At 49.2% G+C, this 23,930-nt stretch overlaps 2 protein-coding genes across 2 annotated transcripts; one reads left to right on the top strand and one right to left on the bottom strand.

Annotated features, from left to right (window-relative positions):
• The first annotated feature begins 794 nt into the window (after positions 1 to 794).
• LOC142831518 (somatotropin) lies at positions 795 to 6,858 on the top strand. Its single transcript, XM_075941720.1, has 6 exons — positions 795 to 902; positions 1,822 to 1,897; positions 5,533 to 5,693; positions 5,908 to 6,024; positions 6,193 to 6,354; positions 6,583 to 6,858. Exons 1-6 carry the CDS (start codon positions 795 to 797, stop codon positions 6,781 to 6,783), a joined length of 825 nt encoding a protein of 274 aa, XP_075797835.1. The 3' UTR covers positions 6,784 to 6,858.
• A 7,131-nt stretch (positions 6,859 to 13,989) lies between these two features.
• LOC142831769 (intercellular adhesion molecule 5-like) lies at positions 13,990 to 23,057 on the bottom strand. Its single transcript, XM_075942156.1, has 8 exons — positions 22,911 to 23,057; positions 20,879 to 20,954; positions 19,128 to 19,394; positions 17,831 to 18,151; positions 17,358 to 17,636; positions 16,439 to 16,708; positions 15,610 to 15,852; positions 13,990 to 15,399 (listed from the first exon to the last, which is right to left on the bottom strand). Exons 2-8 carry the CDS (start codon positions 20,931 to 20,933, stop codon positions 15,266 to 15,268), a joined length of 1,569 nt encoding a protein of 522 aa, XP_075798271.1. The 5' UTR covers positions 20,934 to 20,954; positions 22,911 to 23,057; the 3' UTR covers positions 13,990 to 15,265.
• Between the last annotated feature and the right edge of the window lie 873 nt (positions 23,058 to 23,930).

The following is a 23,930-nucleotide window of genomic DNA, read 5'->3' on the forward strand; positions in this document are numbered from 1 at the left end:
TGTCTTGGGGAGGGTGTGGATTGGCAGCACTTGCTCAATACCTGAGTTAGGGAACTGGCAGGCACCTGCCGTCTCAGCACGCAGAGACTGAGGCAAGAGGACAGAGAGTTTGAGTCCAACCTGGGCTACACAGTGAGATCGCTGTCTCAGCGAGAGAAGCAGGACTGGGTGGGGAACGAGAAAAAGGAGGGCAGGAATGCCAGCCACCTCAAAGCTCCGGGGGACAATGGTACAAGGTAACCACACACAGCCATAGGACAAGATGACAGGAGGAGGTTATCAAGAGCACCCCTCAGAGGAAGCATCCCGGACTTCTCGACTTTTGTGTGTGTGTTTGTGTGTGGACGTGTGTGTGTGTGCATGTGGATGTGAGTATCCACGTGTGTATAAGTACACCTGTACACATGTGTGTGTGTGCCTATGGAGGCCAGAGAACAACTTTGGATAGTGCTATTCCTTGGGTACCCTCCACCTTCATATTTTTTTCTAACCGGGTCTCTTGCTGGCTTGGAACTGACGGAGCCGACAAAGACGCTGGCTCCCTATCCCCATGGTCCCATGGACCCTCCGATCTCTGTCTCCCCAGAACTAGGATTACATTCACCTGACTTTTTTTTTAAACACAGGTTCTGAGGACCCTAAGGGAGGTCCTTGTGCTTGCCTGGCACTGACTGACTGAGGTATCTCTCTACCCTAGTCTTTTTCAGTACATCTCTGTCCTTGGGGAGTATCCTGGGGGTTACTTAGCACGTCCAGTTACAGTTGTCCATGGATTATCCCACAGCATCAACAATATGCCACTGGTAGACGGGGCGCCTGCCCAGCCTTCCCCCCAGCCCTCTACAGCCCTCCCTCTACTCAGAACCTTCTGCCGCATTGTTGGGGAGATACGGGAAGTGAAAGTATGAAGCACACTGAAACGTGCAATACAAATATGAAGGATGATATGATTTGCTTCACTAAGTCAGGCCACATCGGCTTGTTTTCTTGCTACAACTTTTCTTAGCGTCTGTGGATGCCCCACTCAATCCCTTTGCATTCAGTTCCTCCCACCTTCACTGAACATCTGTGTGAGGGCTTGCTCTACGGTGAGGAAGGTCCTGCGCATGCCAGCCAGAGCTGTTGGGGGAAGACTACAGAGTCATCCCTTAGACCCAGGCAGTCTGTCTCTAAGCCCCAGTGTCTTCAGCTCTCAAATGAGACACATAGGCTCTCTTGTCCAGTACAGTTTCTGGCACATGGCGGGTCTTCAGAAACACACCTCCCCTGGAAAGGCCCTTGGGAATCCCCAAATAGCACTCTTTAGAGTTTAAAGACTGTGACTCAATAGAGTTAGTGCTAAGACCCATGTACTAACTGGATTAGGGGAGGCTGTACACTTGAAAGACTAGCACTCAGGAGACTGAGACAGGAGGGTCATGAGTTTGAGGCCAGTCTGGGCTACACAATGAGTTCCAGGGTAGCCTGAACAAGAATGTGTATAATATATATTAATATATGTATATATTCTTATGTATATCTGTGTATCTATTTATGTCATGTCTATATTTAAACCTGATGTAAAGAATACTGCAGAGGCTCAAGCTGCATCAAATGTAATAACCAACTCTGACTTCTGGAAGAGGACAGAGCAAGCAGTGGGAAGGGTGTGCTTCAAATTGCCAGTGAAGAGTGTGCAGAGATACCCCTAATCCAGCTGGGGTCATCCCTACAACCAGGATGAGAAAAATAAGACTGCTCCCACCCATAGAACTGAACCTCAAGCATAGAGGAAGACTTTAGGACCAAGACAAGATGTGTGACTTTCTGTGGTATATATAGGGAAGCCCAGAGACGGTCCAGTCTGGAAACACAAAAGGCTTCCAAACAAAGACATCTGTGGACTCCACGCTATCAGGTGCATTCTTTGTGTATGTCTGTATCAGTTCATGTGTGTATGAGTACATGTACCGTGTATGAATGTGTGCAGAAGCCAGAAGTCAACAACAGTTTACTATTTTGTTTTAAAATTGTGTGTGTGTGTGTGTGTGTGTGTGTGTGTGTGTGTGTGTGTAAATGAATTCAAGGGACTGGAGCATGAGGACTGGAGGAAGGTATTGGGTCCCCTGGAACTATAGCTACAAGCATTTGTGAGCAGGCCTTTGTGGGTGTTAGGAACCAAACTTGGGCTCTCTGCAAGAGCAGTATTTGCTCTGAGTTTCCGAGTCATCTGTCCAGCCCCTTTGCCTTGTTTTTAGTGAAAGGGACTTTCATTGAATCTGAAACTCAAAGACCCAGCTAGAGCAGCCCTAGGGATCCTGAACTACCAATATGCCCGGCCTTATCAAGGTGGCTGGGGGTCTGGGCTCAGGTCCTCAAGTTTGTGAAGTAAGCTCTTTATTGACCAAGCCATCTCTCTGGCTCTAATAATGGGCATTTCCTTTGTTTTTGTGGTTTGGTTGGTTTTGTTTGTTTATTTTGAGACAGGGTTTCTCTTTGTAGCCCTGGCTGTACTAAAACCTGCTCTGTAGACCAGGCTGACCTTGAACTCATAGAAATGAAAATGGGTGCTTCTTAGAGACGTCATCTTGAATTGAACTTCTGGAGGCTGGGCTCATAGATGCCAGCCACAGCATCTCCCCCACAGGCCCTGCAGAGATCATTGTTTGGCATCCACTGACCCTGTAGGATTCTGAGGTTTCAGTGGTACATGAGGCAACTTTCCAGAAGAATCAGACAAACCCTAAGTTGAGTCAAAGCTTAGCTTCTAGTAGCAGTGAATTCTGGTTTTTGGTCTCTGTCACCAGAAGTCCTAAAAGATGGTCCAGACTAGAGAAAAGATCACCAAACCCCTTATACGACCTCACATTTGGCTTCAGCTCATCCTCCTGGGCCTAGAGCTCGTCATACTAACATTCTATAAAGATGTATCCCCAGGAGTCCCCAAAGTCCCCTGGGCAACTCAATTCTGAGGTCACTTCAGTTTTGAGATGACAAGAGAAAATGTCAATTACCCCCTCTTCCAAGGGATGCCAGTGGGGGGGGGGGACAGCAGTGGAGGCAGAAGGCTTGAGGACCATCCTCCACTGCTCATCGAGCTCCTCCTCTCTGGGAGAGTTGGGAGGAGGAAGGGAAATTGTGTCCTTCCTTTCCCTCTGGTGCTGTCTTTCTTAGAGCCTGTATCTCCGGTAACCCCTTGCAGCCTTCCCCAGGCTTGCCTTGCAGCCCCTAAGGCCCCAGCAGCCTCCTCTGAATGGTGAATCACAGGGGTAGTTGTTGGAAAACGCTTGGAGGATGTTAAAAGGCTGTATCTTCTGGTCCCCAGGAAGGAGAGGTGTAGCGGCCCGGGCATTCCCTTTGTGAACCCCAGGGATGTGATTTTTCAATGTTGGTTGCCAACAGTACAGCCAGCTACTGGAGAGATAAGCTTGCTTCTGTGTTTTCATACTAGACCAAGGGCATTCAGTAAGCATCCTGAGATCCAAAGATAGGAGAGTTAGACAAGGATGCTGACACAGCCCAGCCTTCCTTGGCCCTGGCTTTGTTGTGTTGTACGCTTTCCCATATGCCCACCCCCCAAGCTTCTGGGGCATTTCCACCTGGGAATTGGCAGGGAAAACGAAATGCAGAAAAGGCACCCTTGCGTTCAGGGGTGAGTCCGAGCGCTCAGAAGGATTCGGAAGCTAAAATAGCTGGCTGATCCTACCCAGGCTCTAGGGATAAAGGAGCTTGGGACATGGAACATGGGAACTGCAAGGCTGAGGGAGCTGCTGCCCCAGCAGAACCAGCTCTTGGGGTTGTTCTTCCCGAAACTCAGTCGTCTCTCCCTCTGAAAAAAAAATAATGGATTTGACGGTTACACCACATGCCCAAGACTTTCGCGGGACCAAATGGAAACCGTCCTTTGCCTCTTGATGAGGGCTTGACAGATGCTAAGGAGCAGGGAGGGTGCTGTAGTGAGTGGGTAGCCGACCCCGACTCCCAGGGCTGCCGGAAGACTCAAAACCCCGAAGGGCTTTAGGAACTTTGAGGTGCCCCGAGACCTCAGGGCTATAGGGAAGTACTTGAAGTCCACGTCTGTTTACAAAGGTTGTGTTACAAGAGTTAAGCTCTATGGCAGGTCCAAGAAGAAGGGTCCATTGCCCCACAGACCTAAGGGGCACCTTTGGGTTTGTGGAAGGATAATGTTCGTGGTTGGTACCCTCTAGTGGTTAGTGGTGGCACTACACCCAGCTGCCCTCCACCAGCCTATGTGTTTGATGGCAGAAGAGGTTACCCCCTTTCCTAACAGGCATATTTTGTCTCTCTTTCTTTATTTTTATTTATTTGTTTGTTTTTTAATTTCTTTATTAATTGTTATGATTATGATTATTATGATTTTTTGAAACAGGATTTCTCTATAGCTCTGGCTGTCCTGGAACTCGCTCTGTAGACCAGGCTGGCTTGAACTCACAGAGATCTGCCCGCCTCTGCCTCCCAAGTGCTGGGATTAAAGGCATACACCACCACCTCTCCTTTTTTTAAAGGTTAATTTTATTTTTATTGGTGTGTATGTGTATGAGCCTGTGCCACACGTGTGTGCTCGTGGAGGCCAGAAGAGGGCATCAGATCCCCTAGAGCTGGAGTTACACGTTGTGAGTCTCTTAGGTCCTCTGGTACAACAGCAAGCTCTCTTAGCATGGAAGTCATCTCTATAAACCCAGCTCATGTAGTTTTTGTAGTTGTGGATTTAGGGAACCATACGTTCAAGAAGAAAAGAACAGAACAAGGCCAGAAAAATGGTCCAGGAGGTAAAGGCACCTGCAGCCAAGCCTGAGTATCTGAGGTCAATCCCTGCGACCCACATGATGGAAAGACGGCATCAATTCCCAAGTTATCTTCTGATTCCTACATATACACACTTCAGCACACACACACACACACACACACACACACACACACACAAACATGCAATTTTAAAAGAAACATTGATGGGGACAATGTCTTTTTGGAAGGTCTCTGTTGCCCCTCATCCCAGGGAGCAGACAACAGCAATCCATCCCCTGGACTCAGGATGCTCTCCTAAGGACACGTTGGGTGGTCTCTGTAGCTGAGAGCTTGCATAACCAATGCTCACAAACCTGACAAAGGTGGCGATGGAAAGATAAGCTTGGGGACATGACCGCAGGAGAGGAGTGGGAACATGGTGAGTGGGAGGAGCCTCTAAATTATCCATCAGTACAAGCTGTCAGTGGCCCTGGCCCATGAATAAATGTATAGGGAAAAGGCAGGGGCCTTGGGATCGGGGAAAACAAGTAGGGTATAAAAGGGGCATGCAAGGGACCAAGTCCCAGATCCCAAACAGCTCAGGGTCCTCTGGACAGACCACTGAATGGCAATGGCTGCAGGTAAGCATCCTTGAATCCTGCCAGGTGTGGTATGGACCACGGGGTCCTGGAGATGGGTTTGAGGCTTCGAACGTGAGAGCAGCCCAACTTCTGCCCATGCTGGAAACACTCTGGGTCTCTACGGGACCTAGGCCATCGCTCTCAGTCTTTTCCCGTCTCTCTCTAGACTCTCGGTCCTCCTGGCTCCTCACCTTCACCCTGCTCTGCTTGCTCTGGCCTCAGGAGGCTGGTGCCTTTCCTGCTATGCCCTTGTCCAGTCTGTTTGCCAATGCTGTGCTCCGGGCCCAGCATCTGCACCAGCTGGCTGCTGACACCTACAAAGAGTTTGTAAGTTCCCCAGCAATGGTGCCTGCCTGACTGTGGGAGCAGCAAGGGGCAGACCCTTGCCCTCAGACCATGGGAAGTCACAAGGGGAAACAGAGGGAGGGGTCAGGGATCTTAAGGCAATGGCATCAAGATGAACAGACACGGAGTGGGTCCTCCATAAGGTAGCGATGACAGGGGGCTCCAGGCTCACCCTCCGTGACTGCTCTCCCTCCAGGAGCGTGCCTACATCCCCGAGGGACAGCGCTATTCCATTCAGAATGCCCAAGCTGCTTTCTGCTTCTCTGAGACCATCCCAGCCCCCACAGGCAAGGAGGAGGCCCAACAGAGATCCGTGAGTGACCACTCAGGCTTTGTCTGCACAAATTCTCTCTTCCCGCCAAGTAACCCTAACTGCACCCCAGGCCAGGGACCGCCCTCCTTCTCTCTGAAGCTGGGGTAACCTTGAAGTCCCAGGCAGCAGTCACTAGGCAATATACTCCACCCAGCCCTTTCTTCTTAGGACATGGAACTGCTTCGTTTCTCGCTGCTGCTCATACAGTCATGGTTGGGGCCTGTGCAGTTCCTCAGCAGGATCTTCACCAACAGCCTGATGTTCGGAACCTCAGACCGCGTCTACGAGAAACTGAAGGACCTGGAAGAGGGCATACAGGCACTGATGCAGGTGAGGAGGGCCCTGGGGTGGGCCGCACTGTCCTTTGCCTCTGCCCAGAGCATAGCTGGGGGCTCACGGCTCTTCTCCGTTTACCAGTCAGGCCTTGACCTTGGGAAGGCCTCTTATTCATTTCTTTCTTCTTATGAAGCTTCCAGGCCTTTCTCTAGGTCCTGGAGTTGGGGGAGGGCACAGCTCTTGAGACTCCTGTGCCTCTCCTGCCCATCCTTCCCCCTGCAGGAGCTGGAAGACGGCAGCCCCCGCATTGGGCAGATCCTCAAGCAAACCTATGACAAGTTTGACACCAACATGCGCAGCGATGACGCCCTGCTCAAAAACTACGGGTTACTCTCCTGCTTCAAGAAGGACCTGCACAAGGCTGAGACCTACCTGCGGGTCATGAAGTGCCGCCGCTTTGTGGAAAGCAGCTGTGCCTTCTAGCGGCGCAGCGTCTCCACAGCGTCTACGCGGCCTCTCCGCTGTATCCCCCCAGTGCCTCCCTTTACCCTGACACCTGCCCAGCCCTATGTGTCATCCTAATAAAATTAAGATGCATCATATTGCTTGGCTAGATGTATTTCTATTATGGGAAGGAGGGGTGCTGTCAGAGTCCTAGAAGCAACCTGCAAGAATCCTGTGGGCTGCAGGAAGACCAGCCCTGACTTTCCCTGGACCACATCGAGGCAACACATCACTTCCCCTACTGCATGAGTCTGCTCCCAATCCATAGTCAAAACGCCAGCTCTCTGGACAGCAAGTCAGTAAGGTCATAGGTCACCCCCATAAAGTGCCCAGAGGTGGTCCTCTCTCCTCCAACTAGAATCAGGAAGACCGAAGAGCCCCCTGCCCCCCAGATTAGGAAGAAATGAAAATGAGACTATGAGGCACCAAAGGAAAACATCTTCAAGAGAGAAAACATGAGTAAAATCACAGAATTACTGTGGTGTGTCAACTTTAAGACAGGTTTTCGTCTGTATCGACTACCCTTGGGGAATAGAGGCAGTTCAAGAATGAGTTTGGAAGCTGGGCATGGTGGCGTACAGCTGCAATCCCAGCATTTAAGAGGCTGAGTCGGGAGGACTGTTGTGAGTTTGAGGCCAGCCTAGTCTATATAGTGAGATATAGGCTAGCTTAATCTATGTAGCAAAACTTTGTCTTAAACAAAAACAAAACAAATGGATTTGGAACAACCAGAACCGGCAGGTCAGAATACTGAGTTAGGGTAAGGGGTAGATAAGATTCTAAGACGAAGATTGCCATAGTAATTCCAGTGGGCACCAGGTAGCGGCTGAGGGACGACTCCGTTGGTGTTTGGTTTGTAATCATGAGGACCTGAGTTCCATGTCCAGAATCCACATTAAAACAAAACCACACACACACACACACACAAGAACGTGATGACATGTGGTTATTAACTGCAGTACTGGAAAGCAGATACAGGCAGCTCCCTGCTCACTTTGTGAATTCCAGGTCAGGTCCCCTGTCTTAAAAAGCAAGGTGCACAGCGCCTGAGGAGTGACAGCTGAAGTTGTCCTCTTGTCTGCGTAAGCACACACAGCCATGTGTACTGCACTCACACAAACACACACACCCATGCGTACACACGTACACACATGCACACGCATGCACACACACACACGCACACACACACCGGTATCAGAGAGAGAAACACAGAAGAGACAAAAGCTCGCTGGGCGGGGACAAACAACACGATGGAGCACTTCCTTGTGAGGAAGGGGACCTGTGTAACATGAACCGTGGGCCTAGCTAAACGTGGGCTCAGCGGACCTCGTCACCGTTTGCCATGGAGAAATAGGTCTCTGAAGTCCTCTGAGGTGAGGACATCCAGACATACACATGAATTTAATTTTCAAACACTGGAGCACATATGGAAAACATTTTAGGCGACCAAGACAGGACTTTTCTATTTTGGAAGGCAAGCCCACTGTGATTCTTTGACCGTCCAATCACAGCTGTTCTGTCATTGCCAAGTTTTTTTTTCTATGCCACCCATGCCGTTCAGGTAGATGACTTTGATCTTGTTAGTGTCAAACTCAGGTGGCAGCTGACTTCAGACTCAGAACAGTGGGGCAATGCTATCCCTTGGCTTCTCTGGGCTGAAAGACTCTCGACAAACCGTTCCATTAAACTATTCTGATTGAAGCAGGGATGTGTCAGTTAACAGACAGAGAGCAACAGTTGCGAAACATGCACAGATGTTGGGGATGGATGATGGGGAGGACCACATGGGGACAGAGGGAGATGAGCCGTTCCCCACTGAGAGTAGCGTCTGTATCTTCCTCCTCCTCCCCAAGTCTTCAAAGGTACCAGATAGGTCTTCTCTAACCCTCCTGCTCTGGTCCCTGGGAACAGCCTGGCAGGAGGAGGCTGACTGTGGCGGTGCACGCCGTTAGTCCCAGCACTTGGGAGGCAGAAGCAGAAGACTAGCCTGGTCTACAGAGCAAGTTTCGGGACAGCCAGGGCTACATATAGAAACCCTGTCTTGAAAAACCAAAAAATAAAAACAAAACAGAATGAGGGTCTAGGGATGTCTGAGGTCAAGAGTTGCTTGTTCTTCCAGGGGACTTGGGTTCCATATCCAACACGCATGCTGGGTAGCTCACAACCTGTAACTCCAGCTACAGGAGGTCCAACACCTTCATCTGGCCTCTCTGTTTACCTGGACACATATGGTAGGCATACACACACACACACACACACACACACACACACACACACTGCATCCACATAAAAATTTTAAAAAAGCAAATGTTAAACAATAATAACCAGGATAGTACCAAAGTCAAACAACTGTCGGCCCATACATTCCACAAGAAATAAAAATATTTTTAAAATGTTGTACTCATGACCTGTAGAAAACGATCTGACCTCAGTCCACATGGAGAACCTGATAAGACACTGGCCCCTTTGCTTTGAGGTGACCTGAGAAGGGCTGCCCCTGTCCCCTGGAGTAAAAGCCCCCCTTAAAGCTGTGCTGCAGGACCACATTTGGCTCATTCATTTCTGCTATCACTAAATCAAAGAGTTCTCTCACTGGCTTTGGTGCTGACAGTTCAGTGTGGGCATGCTCAGACACTTAAAACTGTGAGGATATAAGTTGTTGGGGGTTTTGGTTGTTTTGTTTTGTTTGGTTGGTTTTTGAAACAGGGTTTCTCTGTGTAGCTCTGGTTGTCCTGGAATTCACTCTGTAGACTCAGACTCAGAGATCCACCTGCCTCTGCCTCCCATGTGTTGGGTGTAAAGGCACAGGCCAGCCTGCCCAGCTGAAGATGTAAGGGTTTTTTTTGTTTGTTTGTTTGTTTATGGTTTTGGGTTTTTTTGTTTTTCGAGACAGGGTTTCTCTGTGGCTTTGGAGCTTTTATAGACCAGGCTAGCTTCGAACTCACAGAGATCCGCCTACCTCTGCCTCCCAGTAAGTTTTATATTGTGTATTTCTTGTCACATTTTTTTCAGGGGGAGACAGTCTTGTTAAGTAGCCCAGGCTGATCTCAAAATCTTTGTGCTTCATTCAGCTTCCCAAGTTCTGGGATCACAGACAGGTGCTACCATGCCTGGAACAACAAACATTATTTTCTAAATAAGGGCATGCTAGATAGCCCAGGCTGGCCTTGAACTTGTGATCGTCTTGCCTTAAGCACTTTTGAGACACGAAATACCATCCAGGCATGGTGGCAAATGTCTTTAATCCCAGTACTCAGGAGACAGACGTAGGTGGATCTCAGTTCGAGGCCAGCCTGGTATACAGAAGGAGTACCAGGACAGCTAGACCTACACAGAAAAAAACCTGTGATGCAGTACCACACATAGTTTTAAAAAAATTTTAAGCAACTGGGCGGTGCTGGCGCACACCTTTAATCTCAGCTCTCGCCAGGCAGAAGGCAGGTGGATCTCCATGAGTGAGGCCAGGCTGGTCTACAAAATGAGTTCCAGGACAGCCAAGGCAGTTACACAGAGAGACCCTGTCTCGAGAAACAAGAACGAAAGAAAGACAGAAAGAAAGAAAGAAAGAAAGAAAGAAAGAAAGAAAGAAAGAGAGAAAGAGAGAAAGAAAGAAAGAAAAAAATGTTAGTGAAAAGTCTTCCTGTGGTGGGGGATAAGATAGACAAGGCTCATTCTAGGAAGGATCCAACACGCATATCTCAAGTACTCCATGATTCCTGCCACCATTCCAGAGATATTGAATTCCCCCCTTCAGTCCCCCCCCTTGGAGGTTCTGTCACAAACACTATGGTCAGTCAATTTTGGCAAGGTCTTGTTTTCTTCGGTATAGCCACATCATGGTCTGTCTGCTTTATGGCAACTCTGCTGCTGCAGCAGCCTTCTGTTGCCAGGCAACTACCGCTTTCCCTGGGTTATCTGGCGCCTACCTCATTTCCCTGTCAAGATTTCCACCCTATATCAGGTGTTTTTCTGGTCCTTGTGACGAAATACCTAACAGGGGCGCCTTAACAAAAAAAGAGGTTTAGTCTGGGTCACAGTCATGGTGTCCATCATCACAAGGGGCAGTGTGAAAGTTGGGATAGCCATGATGTGAGGTGACAGTTTTTTTAAATTTATTTTTATTTTATGTTTCTTAGTGTCTCCCTTGCCTGTGAAGGTGCCAGATCCCTTGGAACTCGAGTTTCAAACAGTTGTGAGCTGCCATGTGGTGCTGAGTATTGAACTTGGGACCTCTGGAAAAGCAGTTAGTGTTCTTAACTGCCAAGCCATCTCTTCAGCCAGTTTCTCATATCTTGATGGAGCAGGAGGCAGAGATGGTAGACTGGACTCAGGGTGGTTTATCTTCAAGGCCTGTCGCTGGTGACCTGTCTACCAGCTAGACCCTCCCCGCCCATCCCAAAGATTCTATAACCTCCCAAACCAGTGTTACTAGCTGAGCACCAAGCATTCAAAGATGTGGCCTCTAGGGGAAACTTAGAATCCAAAGCATAATGTATCCCTGAATCACAAGGGCTGGAAAAAGGCAGAGGTCCAGCATCCCAGACTTCCTGCTGCTGAGGTTGAGAGTAGAAATCTCTGGCTTTCTTACTGGGGTGCAGAGGTGGTGACTCTGGAGTTGAAATGGCTGGAAACCTTGCCAGGCTGCCATTCTATGGTGTAGGATACTGAGTTTGAGGCCAGCCTGAGCTACACAGGAAGGCTCTTTCTCAAAAACAAAAACAAACAAAACACCCACAAAAAAAACCACCCCACATATTTTTAAAACAAGGTAAATACCAGGGTGAGGAGAGTAATTAACGCCTTTCGAACTGTACTGGCAGGTGATTTCTCATTTCCTAAGGCATGAAGCCATTTAGCCTGGTCATAATCTTTCCATATCTTCCGTAGCTTGTCCTGCAGGGTTAATACAAGTGCTACAGATGTCACTGACAACCTCTCTGCGTGCTCCACCCCACTTGGCTAAGAGGTAGCTCAGGACAAGGCAGGATCTAATACGACCTTAGCCAAAGAGTCGGGACAGTTTTCAGTGGCCGGGTGTTCTAGTCTCATTCTGCAGCAGCGATAAAACTGACAAAAAGTGACTTGGGAGGAAAGGGATTCCGTCAGCATACGGGTTTCAGTCTGTTACTGAGGGAAGCCAGGGTAGGAACCATGCAGAGAACCCACGGAGGAATGCTGCCTGCTGGTTTGCTAGTTTCTTATGCAGCCTAGGATCTCTGCCCAGGGAATGGCACCATCCATGGTGGAACGGGCCTTTCTACATTAATAAATAAACAATACCCTCCCCCCCCAACAAGACATGCCCACAGGCCAACCTAAAGGGGAAAATCCTTCAGCTGTGACCCTCTTCTCGGGTGTGTTAACAGTTAAATTAATCAGGATACTGTACATTCTAGGGATCCCCTGGTCCTAACCTGAGACTTTACCAAGGATTTTACAGAATTTTCTTCTGTCCTTTGTCTTTTTTTAAAAAGATTTATTTATTATGTATACAGTGTTCCACCTGCATGTATACCTGCAGGCCAGAAGAGTGCACCAGATCTCATTACAGATGGTTGCTGGGAATTGAACTCAGGACCTCTGGATGAGCAGTCAGTGCTCTTAACCGCTGAGCCATCTCTCCAGACCCCCTGTCCTTTGTCTTGATAGAATCATGTCAATGTTAACAATTATCTTTTAGTTCCCAAGTATAGGCTTAGATACCAGGTATGACAGCACACACCTTTGATGCCAGCACTTAGGAGGCAGAGACAGGTAGATCTTTGTGTAGTCAACAAGTTCCAGGCCAGACAGGGTTACATAGGGAGACCCTGTCTCAGAAACAGAAACAAAAGGCTTGACTATGAAAGAGAGACCCGGGCACTAACCTATGAGAAATATAACCGTGGAAAGCCAGGCAGGAGTCAGCAGCATCATTTGAGAGCCACGGAAGCTAACCTGCTAACAGTGGCACCATGTGGCAGTGAGAAGTCACAGCAGGCTAAACCTCTAACTCCACTTGCTGAACTAGGGAGCCAGTGACATCGCCCCTTTTTGGTTCATGTGCCTTAGGGTTTCTGGGTGGCCTTGGCAGATGGGACTGGTGCTGACGAGCAGCTGATCCAAGGCATTAAATCAGCTGAGGACCCTGGATTAGGATGCTCTGTGTATGTCTTAGAACTGATCCTAATGTACTTCCCCTTTGCTCACCTTGAGATAAAATCATAGGAGACTCACAGGGTAAGGAGTAAAAGCTACCAAACTCAGTATGGAAATTGGCATTGAGAGGTCTTTGGGGGAATACTTCCTTGGTCCTGAGTTAGACTTTCTTTGAACAAACCACACCTTTCTGGTCATAGGAAATAATGTGCCTTCAGTTAAGATATGGGTCTCCAAAAGGCCCATGTCTTTGTTTTGGGGTTTTTTGTTTGTTGATTTTTTTTGTTTTTTGAGATAGGTTTCTCTGTGAGACAGTCCTAACTGTCCTGGAACTCACTTTGTAGACCAGGTTGGCCTCGAATTTACAGAGATCCACCCGCTTCTGCCTCCTAAGTGCTGGGATTAAAGGTATGTGCCACCACTGCCCGACTAAGGTCCATGTCTTAAGGGCCCCCAGACCATGGACTATTGTGAGACAATGAAATAAGATGGTGCCTAGTGAAAGGTCCTGAGGGGGTCTTAGAACCTTGGCCCTTAATGGTTTCTTTTTGCTCTTCCTGCTTCCACCATGATGTACTGCCTAGACACAGGACTAAAGGTCAAAAACTTCGAAACACTGTCATGGGAATCTTTCTTTCTTGCAGGCTGGCATACCTGATATTTGTCACGGAGATGGAAAGTGAGCACACCTCCCAGAGATATAAATTTGCAGAAGGCAGGGACAGTGCTCTGTTTACCACTGTGCCTCTGTTGCTTTGTATGATGAAACTAATGGGTTATCTTTATAGCAAATCTCCAAACCCAGATTCAGGGTTGTCAAGGAAGAAGGGGAGACACCTTTGGTGTTTCAAGCTAGTATCCGCAAGGTGGAAACTGGGTATGAGTGGGTGCTTTGGTTTTGAGATCAGGACAAACAGATTGCATTGCTTGCCCCAGACTGGCCATTCGTGTTAGCAAGCGGAAGCTCTCCTCAAAGTTCTGAACTGCAACCACTTGGCTTAGCGTAAAAGCTTTCAGCTATGACACAAAGGAAGAATAAACCCAGATGGCACAAACTCTATTTCATTTTTATCACAGCTAACATCTCAGTAAACAGTTCCTGGCAGCCCCGGAGGAGGGGCCTGACTTGACGCTCCTCAAACCTTCACCAAGGTGGACATACTCCTTCCAAGGCCAGTGCAGAAAGCTGGGCTGTTGGAGCATATGGTGAGCACTGTTACAGAGGATTGGGCGGGCGTGACTGTGCCGAGACCCATCTGCCGTGGGGGTCTGTACATGTGTCCCACAGGACTTGTTTGCAGAAGATGGAAACAGGCAATCCTTTGTGGAGATGGACCACAGATGTGGGGCTTGGCCTTTTACAAAAAGGAACTCAGAGTGCGCCCTTGACCTATTAGACCAACTCTATGGGCGTATTTTACCTTAAAGCCTCCCCGCTCTCCAAGGTCAGGGAGTGATGATATATACTTGCAATCCCAGCACTCAGGAGCTGAGGCTGGAGGATCACAAGTTTGAGGCCATCCTGCACTGCATAGTAAGTCCTAGGTTTTTTGTTTTGTTATAAACTAGCTAAGCTCCTTCTCTGACCCAATGTGAAGTTGCAGAGGGTTCCTGGGGTGAAGCTTTATCAGCCAGCACCCTTTATGATGTCAACAGGTACTGTGTGGAGTAGGGGAATGTGGACCAGGAGCAGAGTTCCTTCTGATTCCTGCCCATTTATCTGATACGTACTCCTATGGAGTCTTGTCCCTGAACTACAAAAGAAGTCCCTGGTTAGTCATCAGGCAGTCCTGAGCAACGGATTCCAGGATATTTCTGATGATCTTTTTCATTTGCTGTTTGAGGAATGGACAGTGGAAATGAGGGGCAAGGGTGGGGACCTTCTGTGTGCTCAAGAGTAGACAGTTGAATACAGTAAAGAGGGAAGGGGCTCTTTGCCAGCAGAGGGTGGGGCCTTCTGTGTGCTCAAGAGTAGACAGCTGAATACAATAAGGAGGGAAGGGGCTCTTTGCCAGCAGGAACAATCAGACTGAAATTTCTAGAAACTGTAATAAACTCAAAGAGAAAGGCAAGCTCCAGATGAACTGGTATAAGCCACATGGGTCCCTGAAACCCTGTGGAGGGGACAGGAGAAGACAGGAATGCCGCCTCACATCCTGTCTCTTCCTCCCTCCTTGGCCTACTCTTTCCTCCCTGTAAAAGGCTGGTAGCTGAAGTCTCACTCAGGCAAAGAGCTGCTTCTGGTCAGCAGAGATGTGAGTTGCGCACTTCTGCCTTTATGTCAGCGAACTGGCCTTCCTTGTCTTTGTTCTGCTCTCTCTGCCTAGAGGCCCGTTTCCTCCTGTTTCTTTCGCAGGGCTAGTAGTTCACACAGTGCTACGGTGATCACAGCCATGCCAAGGGTGATAATGATGATGATGAAGGCGGTGGAGGAGGAGATCCCTTCTTCATGTGGTCCTGTGTGGGCACAGAAAACAGAACTGGGGACAGTGGGCTGAAGACAAGAAAACCATTCCACCCCAAGACACCAAGCCCACTCCTCAGACACATGTTCTCCAGCCCAAGAGCATCTTGCTTCCCTCTACACTTGTGAGATTCTCAAACCTGGGCGACGGGGCGGGGTGGGGGCTTTCTACCCCGAGACCCAGCAGCTGGTGCCGCAGGTACCTTGGACGACGACAGCAATCTCTTTGCTGATAGAGCCCAGCTGGTTAGTGGCTGTGCAGCAGTAGGTTCCAGTGAGGTTCTGGGTGGCCTTCTGAGGTACTTCAAGGTCAATGATTATCCCATTCCATGTGCACACCAAAGCTGGGGCAGGGTTTCCCTCTGGGATGCACGCAAGCATTTGATCCATTCCTTCTACCCATATCTGGTTGCCAGGGCAGCCGGATTCCCCAAACCGAGGCTTGTCTGCAAGAGCGCCCCAAAAGGAACCTAGTTGTATGTCCTGTCCCTGTCTCGCTTCCATTCATAGCCCCCCTTCCCTCTCTAGCTCAAACGTTGCTCCCTCAACCCAAGGAAAACACAGTCAGCTCCCTGCTTAGAATGAAACCCATTCTATTCTCTTCCCTTCCCTGTGGCAACGATTATGAGATGCAGCCTAGGATATTTTTATGAACTCAGGCTAAGTAACACGGTTCTGTTGGTGAGGCCCAGGGCTTCTCAATGTGCAAGGAATGGACTCAGAAATAAGGATTTCCTCATTTTCCAAAACACAAATTGTGATTTGGAACTTCTGGAGGCCTCAGCTGTCTCCTTTTTTGCTCTGTCTTTCCGGCACTGGCTCTCAGCTAACTGTATCTGACCGCCGGACCCACTTGCCCTTTTGGGCAAACTCCCCATCTTGTCCCCACTCGCTTTCCCGAGGGCAAAGACAAGCTTGGACATGCTTGTTTTATTTTCTTCTCTGGACTTTTCCCCTCGGCTAATGAAGCAACTAGCCAAGAAGGGAAACTAAGTGTCCTGCCTCGCTGAGGACCATCGGGCCTCTACTCACATAAGACATGAAGCTGCATCTCAGTGGTTTTGAGCAGTCGCTGGCCCTGCACCTCCAAAGAGGCCTCACAGGAGATTTTCCGGCCATCGTCTTCCTCCCTGGCAGTAAAGAGGAACCAGACAGGCTCACCGGGAGCAGAGATGTTTGGAGCTCCCTGAAGTCGAAGAGTGGGACTAGGTGATGTTAACACATGACCCAAGCAGGTGACATTAACATCTGTCCCTGCCAGAGGGTAAGTGTCTTCGACCTCCAGAACTGGGGGAGGGAAACCTACAAAGAAAGGAAATGGAACAGTGGACACATTTTCAAGCTGGTGGCTGCCCCTGTCCTCTTGTTGCTGGAGGTCTCCCTTGGGTAGACAATGACAGAAGGGCGACTTTGCATAGCATTAGTGCTTCTGGGAAGGCTGAAGAGAGGGGCCAACAAGATAGCTGGAGAACTGAGAGCTTCCCTTCCAACATCTGCCCACATTTGGCTGTGCCTCTCCTGCGAGGACAGCAAGATGTCTTCTCATTGTACAGGTTTCTTACTCATCTCAAATGCTTATTCTAAACCGGGCGGTGGTGGCGCATGCCTTTAATCCCAGCACTCGGGAGGCAGAGGCAGGCGGATCTCTGTGAGTTCGAGACCAGCCTGGTCTACAGAGCTAGTTCCAGGACAGGCTCCAAAACCACAGAGAAACCCTGTCTCAAAAAAAAATGCTTATTCTAGAATGAAGTTCAAGCATCCATGATCGCCCAATCAGCAGGATAGGTTAGGGAGCTGAGGACAGAGGCCACATGGAGCTTCTGTCACAATGCAGGTCCTTAACCACCTCCATCAGAGAAAGATGAAAGCCAACATTGACTTAAGAAGACACCCAGCAAAGGTTAGATAATATCTCCAGCCAAATCCACGGGGAAGAGAGGCGGTCACGTACTGTAGACATGCACTGCTTTCCTGACTCTCTGCTCCACTGGACCCAGAGACACAAGGCAGGTCAGCTCCTGGTCACCGGTCTCCATGGCCCGAATGGTGGTGCTGGCCCACGCTGCATCTCCCTTCCAGGAGGAGAAGGGGCTCAGCTCCTGGCCTTCTAAGAACATTCGGAAGACAGCTTCCTGGGCAGGAAACACCCTAGTCACCTCACAGCTCATGGTCTCCGCCACCCCAACCTCCAGGAGTGAAGACACCCCGATCTGAGGACTCTGAGAGAATTCTGCCAAGTAAGGGGGAAAAAGAAAGAAGGAAAGCTGTAAGTCATGTGTCACCTAGAACACCATGGAAGGGAACGGGGCTGAGGGTGAATTAGAGGTGGGGCGCAGTTACTCTCTTCTCCTAAACTGGTGGGAACAGGGTCCCCAAAGGCCAAAACAGGCCCTGGGTTCTCTCCATGCCTGGATTCTGACTCACCAAAGATCCGGAGTTCCTTGGTGGCTGACCTGCCATGAAGCAACCTCCCACCGTGTGGGCTCAGGTCCAGTTCTGCATGGCAGGAGAAATTGCTCCTGTTATTCTCCCGCTGGGCTCTGACATTGACAGTGACCTCGGCTCTTTGGGATGCCACAGAAAAACTCATAAAGTCCTTTCTGTGCAGTTCTCGGCCGTCCTGGAGAAGGGTAAGGGTGAGGCTCTGCAGGGGTGCCACAGTAGGCACGTGACACTTCACTGTGAAAGCCTCATCCATGGCCACCCACTCGGGCTGCAAGTCCAGGATCACCTGCTCCGGGGGCTCTTTAAGACAAAGAGACAAGCCTTGGTGAGGGGCCATTCACCTCCAGACAGAAATGACATGGCAGAAGTGACCACCACCCTTAAGGTTTCATGCGATAAGTTAGCCTTCCAGCTCTCTGTCCATCAAAGGTGGCCATGGCCTAGAACTGTGACAGCCAAAAGGAAGTCCCTTGCTTTGAATTTTCCTGCCATTCTGGAATATTCTCTCTCTTATCAGTGATGTTTCAGAGGCACAAGAAGCTTGGGAGAGGCACTCTTCCACTCATTTCTATCTTTACAACGCAAGATGGCTCCCTGTAGGACCCTGTTTACCAGTCCCGACACCTCAGAGCCTCCCTTTCTGCAGAGCAGCTCAGGAACTGCCTACACCACAGGCTTCTTTCTCTGACTACCCCAGCTGAAGACTGTCCTTCCTGCAAGCCCTGGCTATCTTAAGAGCTGGCAGCAAATAAGCCAGCACTAATCTTACACTTGTCTGGTCACTCAGAAACTCCCCATGTAGTCTGTGCATTCTCAAGCATGCCTCACGGCTAATGGTGGAAACTCAGAAGACAGCCTCTTCAAAGGCAGAGACTCCTGACAGGATGGCTGAGTCTTTACCTGGTGGGTGGAGGGCGGAGGGTGTAATTCTTTCCCCTAAGTAAAATCCCTGTCTAATTCTTCTCTAAAGAAAATGCATTCTGCCTGGCGGTGGTGGCACACGCCTTTAATCCCAGCACTCAGAAGGCAGAGGCAGGCGGATCCCTGTGAGTTTGAGGCCAGCCTGGTCTACAAGAGCTAGTTCCAGGACAGGCTCAAAGCTACAGAGAAACCTTGTCTCAAAAACAAAAAACGAAGAAGAAGAAGAAGAAGAAGAAGAAGAAGAAGAAGAAGAAGAAGAAGAAGAAGAAGAAGAAGAAGAAGAAGAAGAAGCAGCAGCAGCAGCTGTATCCCTGTTTCCCCCTCCTCTCTTCATCTGGGCCTCCACCCTACTCACGGTACATGGTGATGCGAAGCGCTGTGTCCTTCTGGACCCCTGCACAAGAGAAGAAGCAGTGCAGGACAGAGCTCTCTGTGACGTCCTCCAGGACAAACTCCTTCCACTGAGGCCCTTTGCCCAGCTGGCTTTTCCTGAAGAAGGTCTCGATTCCACTGGGCCCCGGGTCTGGGCAGGTGGTGCTGCAGTTGACTGTTAGGGACTGTCCAAACTCCACCAGGGCCTGATTTGGCCAAACAGACACTTCAAACAGCTCTTCTGTGGTCCCTGAAATGAAGCACACGGATCAAAAATGCTGGTGAAGACCAGGACATGCAGCACAAACGGAGTCCACTCTCTCCATCGGATCTAGGCTGGACAAGAGGGACCCTGCTCAGGGATCTGGAGAATAAACCCTTTAATCAACAAGTGAGAGCCTTGATCCCAGCCTCATTCCCATCTTTGTCCTGGGGACTAGATTTTCCCACAGAGTCTAAGGAGGCATTAACAGTCATGCCTGGAAAAGCTTCCCGAGGCCTTAGCAGCTCTCTGGGCTCAGCCACTAACACCCTGCTGGGGTCTCTGCGCTTCTACTGCCAAGAAATATTTCTCTGAGATGATAGTGAAGGACTGCCTGCACCAGAATCGTCTGGAATGATTGTAAAACTGAAGAGCCCGGCTCCACCTTAGACAGAGTGACCACCCTGTAGTGAAGGTGGGACCTGGAAATACGCCTGAGAACAAAACAAGCCTCCTGTGAACCCTTCCCTACACAAATCTATGAGAACTAACGCCGCCAGGGAAGCCCACGCTCACTGATCTCCCATAGAGTCTCTACATCTTCTCAGAGATCACTCCACTCTGCTTTGCAATGCTATGAAAAGGAATTTTTCAGTGTTCGCAAGTTCAGCCTACATTATGATTTGGATCTTAAATGTCCCCATGCTAGAAGCTTGTTGCCAGCCTGTGGCACCAGGGAAGGTGGTAGGACCTTTTGGAAGGCTGGGCCAGTGGAGAGAGTCCTGCACATACGTCTATGCACCAAGTGCATGTGTGGTCAGAAGAGGATGTGGATCCCTTGGAACAGTACAGAATGGTTGCGAATGGCCACACAGGTCCCGAGAACCAAGTCTAGGTCCTCTGCAAGAGCAATCTTGCTCTTAACTGTTGAGCAAATCTCTCCAGTCCCAAGGAAAGTAGTCTGGAGATAGAGAAGGAGCTGGGGATGTGGCTTACCTGGTCCATTGCTTGCCTAACATGCACAAAGCCTTGAGTTCAATTCCCAATATAAAACTGTCATAGTGGCATATGCTTATAGCCCAACACTCAGGAAGTAGAAGTAGAAGCAAGAGCATCTGAAGTTCAAGGTCATCCTTGGCTACTTAGGGAGTTTGAGGTCAGCCTGAGGTATGGACCTCGTCTCTAAATAAATAAAAATTTAAACTTTAAAAAAGTAAAACGACAGCAATAAAGCCCACTGAGGCTCACCACACACACAGCCCATCACCTACAGACAGAGCGTGAGTGGATTGTTCAGCACAGGACCCCATGGATAGGATGGAATGGCCACTCCCAGTGGGTGGATCTTCCTGCTCCAGTCACCCTACCCTGAGAGAATCCCCTGCAGGCATACGCAGAGGCCCATCTCCAGGGTGACCCTAGATCCATCAGGAAGACAGCTGAGATTAACCACCACCTCATCCCCCTCTGCACAATCAACCAGGTGTGTCCTGGCATACAGTGACTAAAGAAACCTTTCTAGGTAGCCTCACCTGGACAAGGGGTCAAGGCCAGCAGAGTCCAGACACCAAGCAGAAGCATTTTCATTCTTGGGAGAAAGCCCAAAAGCTGGGGAAAGAAAAGAAAGAATCCTAGAGAGAGATTTTTTTTTCTCGTTACATTTTCATAAAAATTTTATGTGTGTGAGTGTTTTTCCTGTATGTGTGCCTGTGCACCACATGTGTTCCTGGTGCTGGTGGAGAAGGCCTTAGATCCCCTGAGACTGGAGTTACAGATGGTTATGAGCCACCATGTAGGTTCTGGGAATCAAACACAGGTCCTCTGCAAGAGCAAACAGTACTCTTAACCTCTGAATCATCTCTCTAGTCTGGAGAATATTTTTATAAATAAAAATGTACAAAAGGAAGCCATTGCTGTAGTGTCTGCCATCCCCCTTCGGTTTTGTTTTTATTTTGAGACGAAGTCTCAGGTACCAGGCAGGGGCTGGCCCTGAATTCACTAAGTAGCTGTGGATGACTTTGAATTCCTGATCTTCCTGCCTCTGCCTCCCCCATGCTGGGATTACAGGGGTTCACACACTCCAACTCCTAGGCTGGAGGAGCCGACCTAACACCGATGGGCTCCAGACTCTGGGATCCTCCCCTTCCGTTTGTATTCAAGGGTTTCGTGCTGTTTCTCATAAGTGGGAGACACATTCTACCCTTTGCTTCTTCTCTGTGCCTGAGAGTCACCCTCCCTCCACGCACTGTTCATCTCTGTGTGAGGTCTACCTGCCCTCTGCTCAGGCCTCAGCACCCACAACTTCCGTCCATGCTACTGTTTTCCTTTCCCATAGGATGCATTGCCTCTAACGCATTTATGTCGGCCTGGCTCCGTGTCGCCAAGGAGAAAACCCAAATCGCCCCCTAACTTTATTTGTTCTCAGATAACTTAAGAATCACAAGTTTGGAAGACCACACAGTTTAGCGATACAGAGCGAATCTCCCGGTAGCTCTACTGTAGATTTTAGCGGTGACAGGTGAGCTAGGATTAGTTACCTACGTTATTTATTTATTTATTTTAACATCCCGAAGACTGCTTTTGCTGAAAACACTCTGCACTTCAGCCTCTGGGTGTCTGGAGAGGATAAAAAGGCCCATCTCTGCCTTCAGACTTTAATCAGTGTTGCATGCAGACAGGTGGGAACATTTGAAAAACGCTTTAGTCGAAAATTATAGTACAGCGGGCGGTGGTGGCGCAAGCCTTTAATCCCAGCACTCGGGAGGCAGAGGCAGGCGGATCTCTGTGAGTTCGAGGCCAGCCTGGTCTACAAGAGCTAGTTCCAGGACAGGCACCAAAAACTACAGAGAAACCCAGTCTCGAAAATCAAAACAAAACAAAACAAAAAAAACCCCACAAAATTATAGTACAAGGTCACCTACAGCAGCTTCGGCGACTAGAATCATCAGACCATGAATTAGCAGAGAGGCAGCCAACGTGTCACCTCGGACCCAGAAAATAGAATCACCACCACCCGGCCCCAGATCCTTTCATCTCTAACCCCTCGCTCCCTAGAGTTGAGAAGTTGATTTCATGCAGATCTTTGGCCACTAAAGATCTCTCTTGACACTGGCTGCGGAGTGCAGTGGGGTATTGGTATGCCAGGAACATTTTCCTGAACAAGTTTCCTGAACTGTGTCTCTCTCCTTGGGACTGTAAGCACCATGAAGGCAGGGCGGGCCTTTTGTTTTATCCACTGCTGGGTCCCAAGAGACTGGAACGGTTATAGTCAGCAATTACCAGTAGCTGAACCAAAGAAAATATAAGCTAATAGTGCGGGCACAAGCACTTGGATGGGGGACAAAAGGCTGGTAAGGAGGTTCCCCATAGCTGGGAAAGGGGCGTGCACACAACTGGGCGTGAGGCATTTAAAGACAGACATTATCTAAAACATTTAAAATATATGGGGGAAACAAACACTTCCAGGCGTGTTGGTGAACTCCCCCACCGACCGATCTTCTACTGGATTTCACTGGTAGAAACCAGCAAGAACCCAAGCAAACCAAATAGGACCCAAATCCTCACTGAGTCGCCGCTGTCCGCTTGTCCCTCTTGTCTCACTGGCCGCTCTTCGATGCTCGGGGATTGCAGACAAGAGCTGCGTCGTCACCGCGCTCGAAACCGCCGCTTGCTCCAACCGTTGGGTCCGCTCTCCTGGAGGGGGTGCTCTGCGCCGGTGCTGCGCCCAGGAGTCCCCAGATCTGCCCGGAAACTCGTGACGCTCACGCAGAGTCTCAACAAGGTTGGCTGAGAAAAGACGCGCCAGCAAGTAGCTTTAAAGACAGGATGGGTTCTATCTTAAAGACAGAAGAGTAGGAAAGCCGGCTCCCTCTTCAAAGAGAGCACAGATTTGACTCAAGACAATCGTTGCTGAGCCAGGCTTGGTAGTGCAGACCTGTCATCCTTGTTTGTGGGAGGTGGCGGCAAGAGAAATATGAGTACAAGATCATTTCTTGGCTCCAGGGGCGTTCTAGGGCCTCCTGTGTTATGTAAGACTCCGATTGATTGATTGACTGATTTAAAGCTGATCGCTTCTAAATAAAAAAGAAATGATGGTTGTAAAGAAAGGATCTTTTAAAATAAAGTTATTTTTATTTAGGCTTGTGGGGGTGTAAACCTTATGTATAGAGATGCTTTCAGAGGCCAGAAGTGGGTACCAGATCCTCTGGAGGAGTTATAGGCATTTGTGAACCACCTCAAGGGAACTGAAGGTCCTATGGGAGAACAGTAAGTGCTCTCTTTATTTTATTTTGGTTTTTCGAGACAGGGTTTCTATGCCTAGCCCTAGCTGACCTGGACCAGGCTGTGTCTGCCTCCTGAAGCACCGCCTGGACAGTAAGTGCTCTTAACCATGAGTCATCCCTCCAGCCCCAGGAAAGGATCTTTAAACAAAACCAAAGAAAATCTTTCCCCCTTGGCTGTTCATCTGTTGGTTCCACCTGAATGCAGAATTTAGGCTACTCCAGTCTTGCTTCGAGTGATGTGTCTCCTGAACTCTAGACCTTGAGTTTACCTCAAAATTCCGGGCTCCCCAGCTACTGTCTG

This window comes from Microtus pennsylvanicus, chromosome 11, assembly GCF_037038515.1.
Source record: "Microtus pennsylvanicus isolate mMicPen1 chromosome 11, mMicPen1.hap1, whole genome shotgun sequence".
In the NCBI taxonomy this organism is placed as follows: domain Eukaryota; kingdom Metazoa; phylum Chordata; class Mammalia; order Rodentia; family Cricetidae; genus Microtus; species Microtus pennsylvanicus.

What these genes read in the sequence shown, in the direction of transcription:
- LOC142831518 (XM_075941720.1), top strand. Translation starts at nt 795, where the DNA reads ATGCCACTGGTAGACGGGGCGCCTGCCCAGCCTTCCCCCCAGCCCTCT. An exon ending in CTGACACCTACAAAGAGTTT is followed by an intron (nt 5,694 to 5,907) that starts GTAAGTTCCCCA and finishes CTCTCCCTCCAG; the next exon opens with GAGCGTGCCTACATCCCCGA. An exon ending in AGGAGGCCCAACAGAGATCC is followed by an intron (nt 6,025 to 6,192) that starts GTGAGTGACCAC and finishes CTTTCTTCTTAG; the next exon opens with GACATGGAACTGCTTCGTTT.
- LOC142831769 (XM_075942156.1), bottom strand. Translation starts at nt 20,933, where the DNA reads ATGAAAATGCTTCTGCTTGGTGTCTGGACTCTGCTGGCCTTGACCCCT. An exon ending in GGCCTTGACCCCTTGTCCAG is followed by an intron (nt 19,395 to 20,878) that starts GTGAGGCTACCT and finishes GCTTCATTTCAG; the next exon opens with GGACCACAGAAGAGCTGTTT. An exon ending in CAAGGAACTCCGGATCTTTG is followed by an intron (nt 17,637 to 17,830) that starts GTGAGTCAGAAT and finishes CTTACTTGGCAG; the next exon opens with AATTCTCTCAGAGTCCTCAG.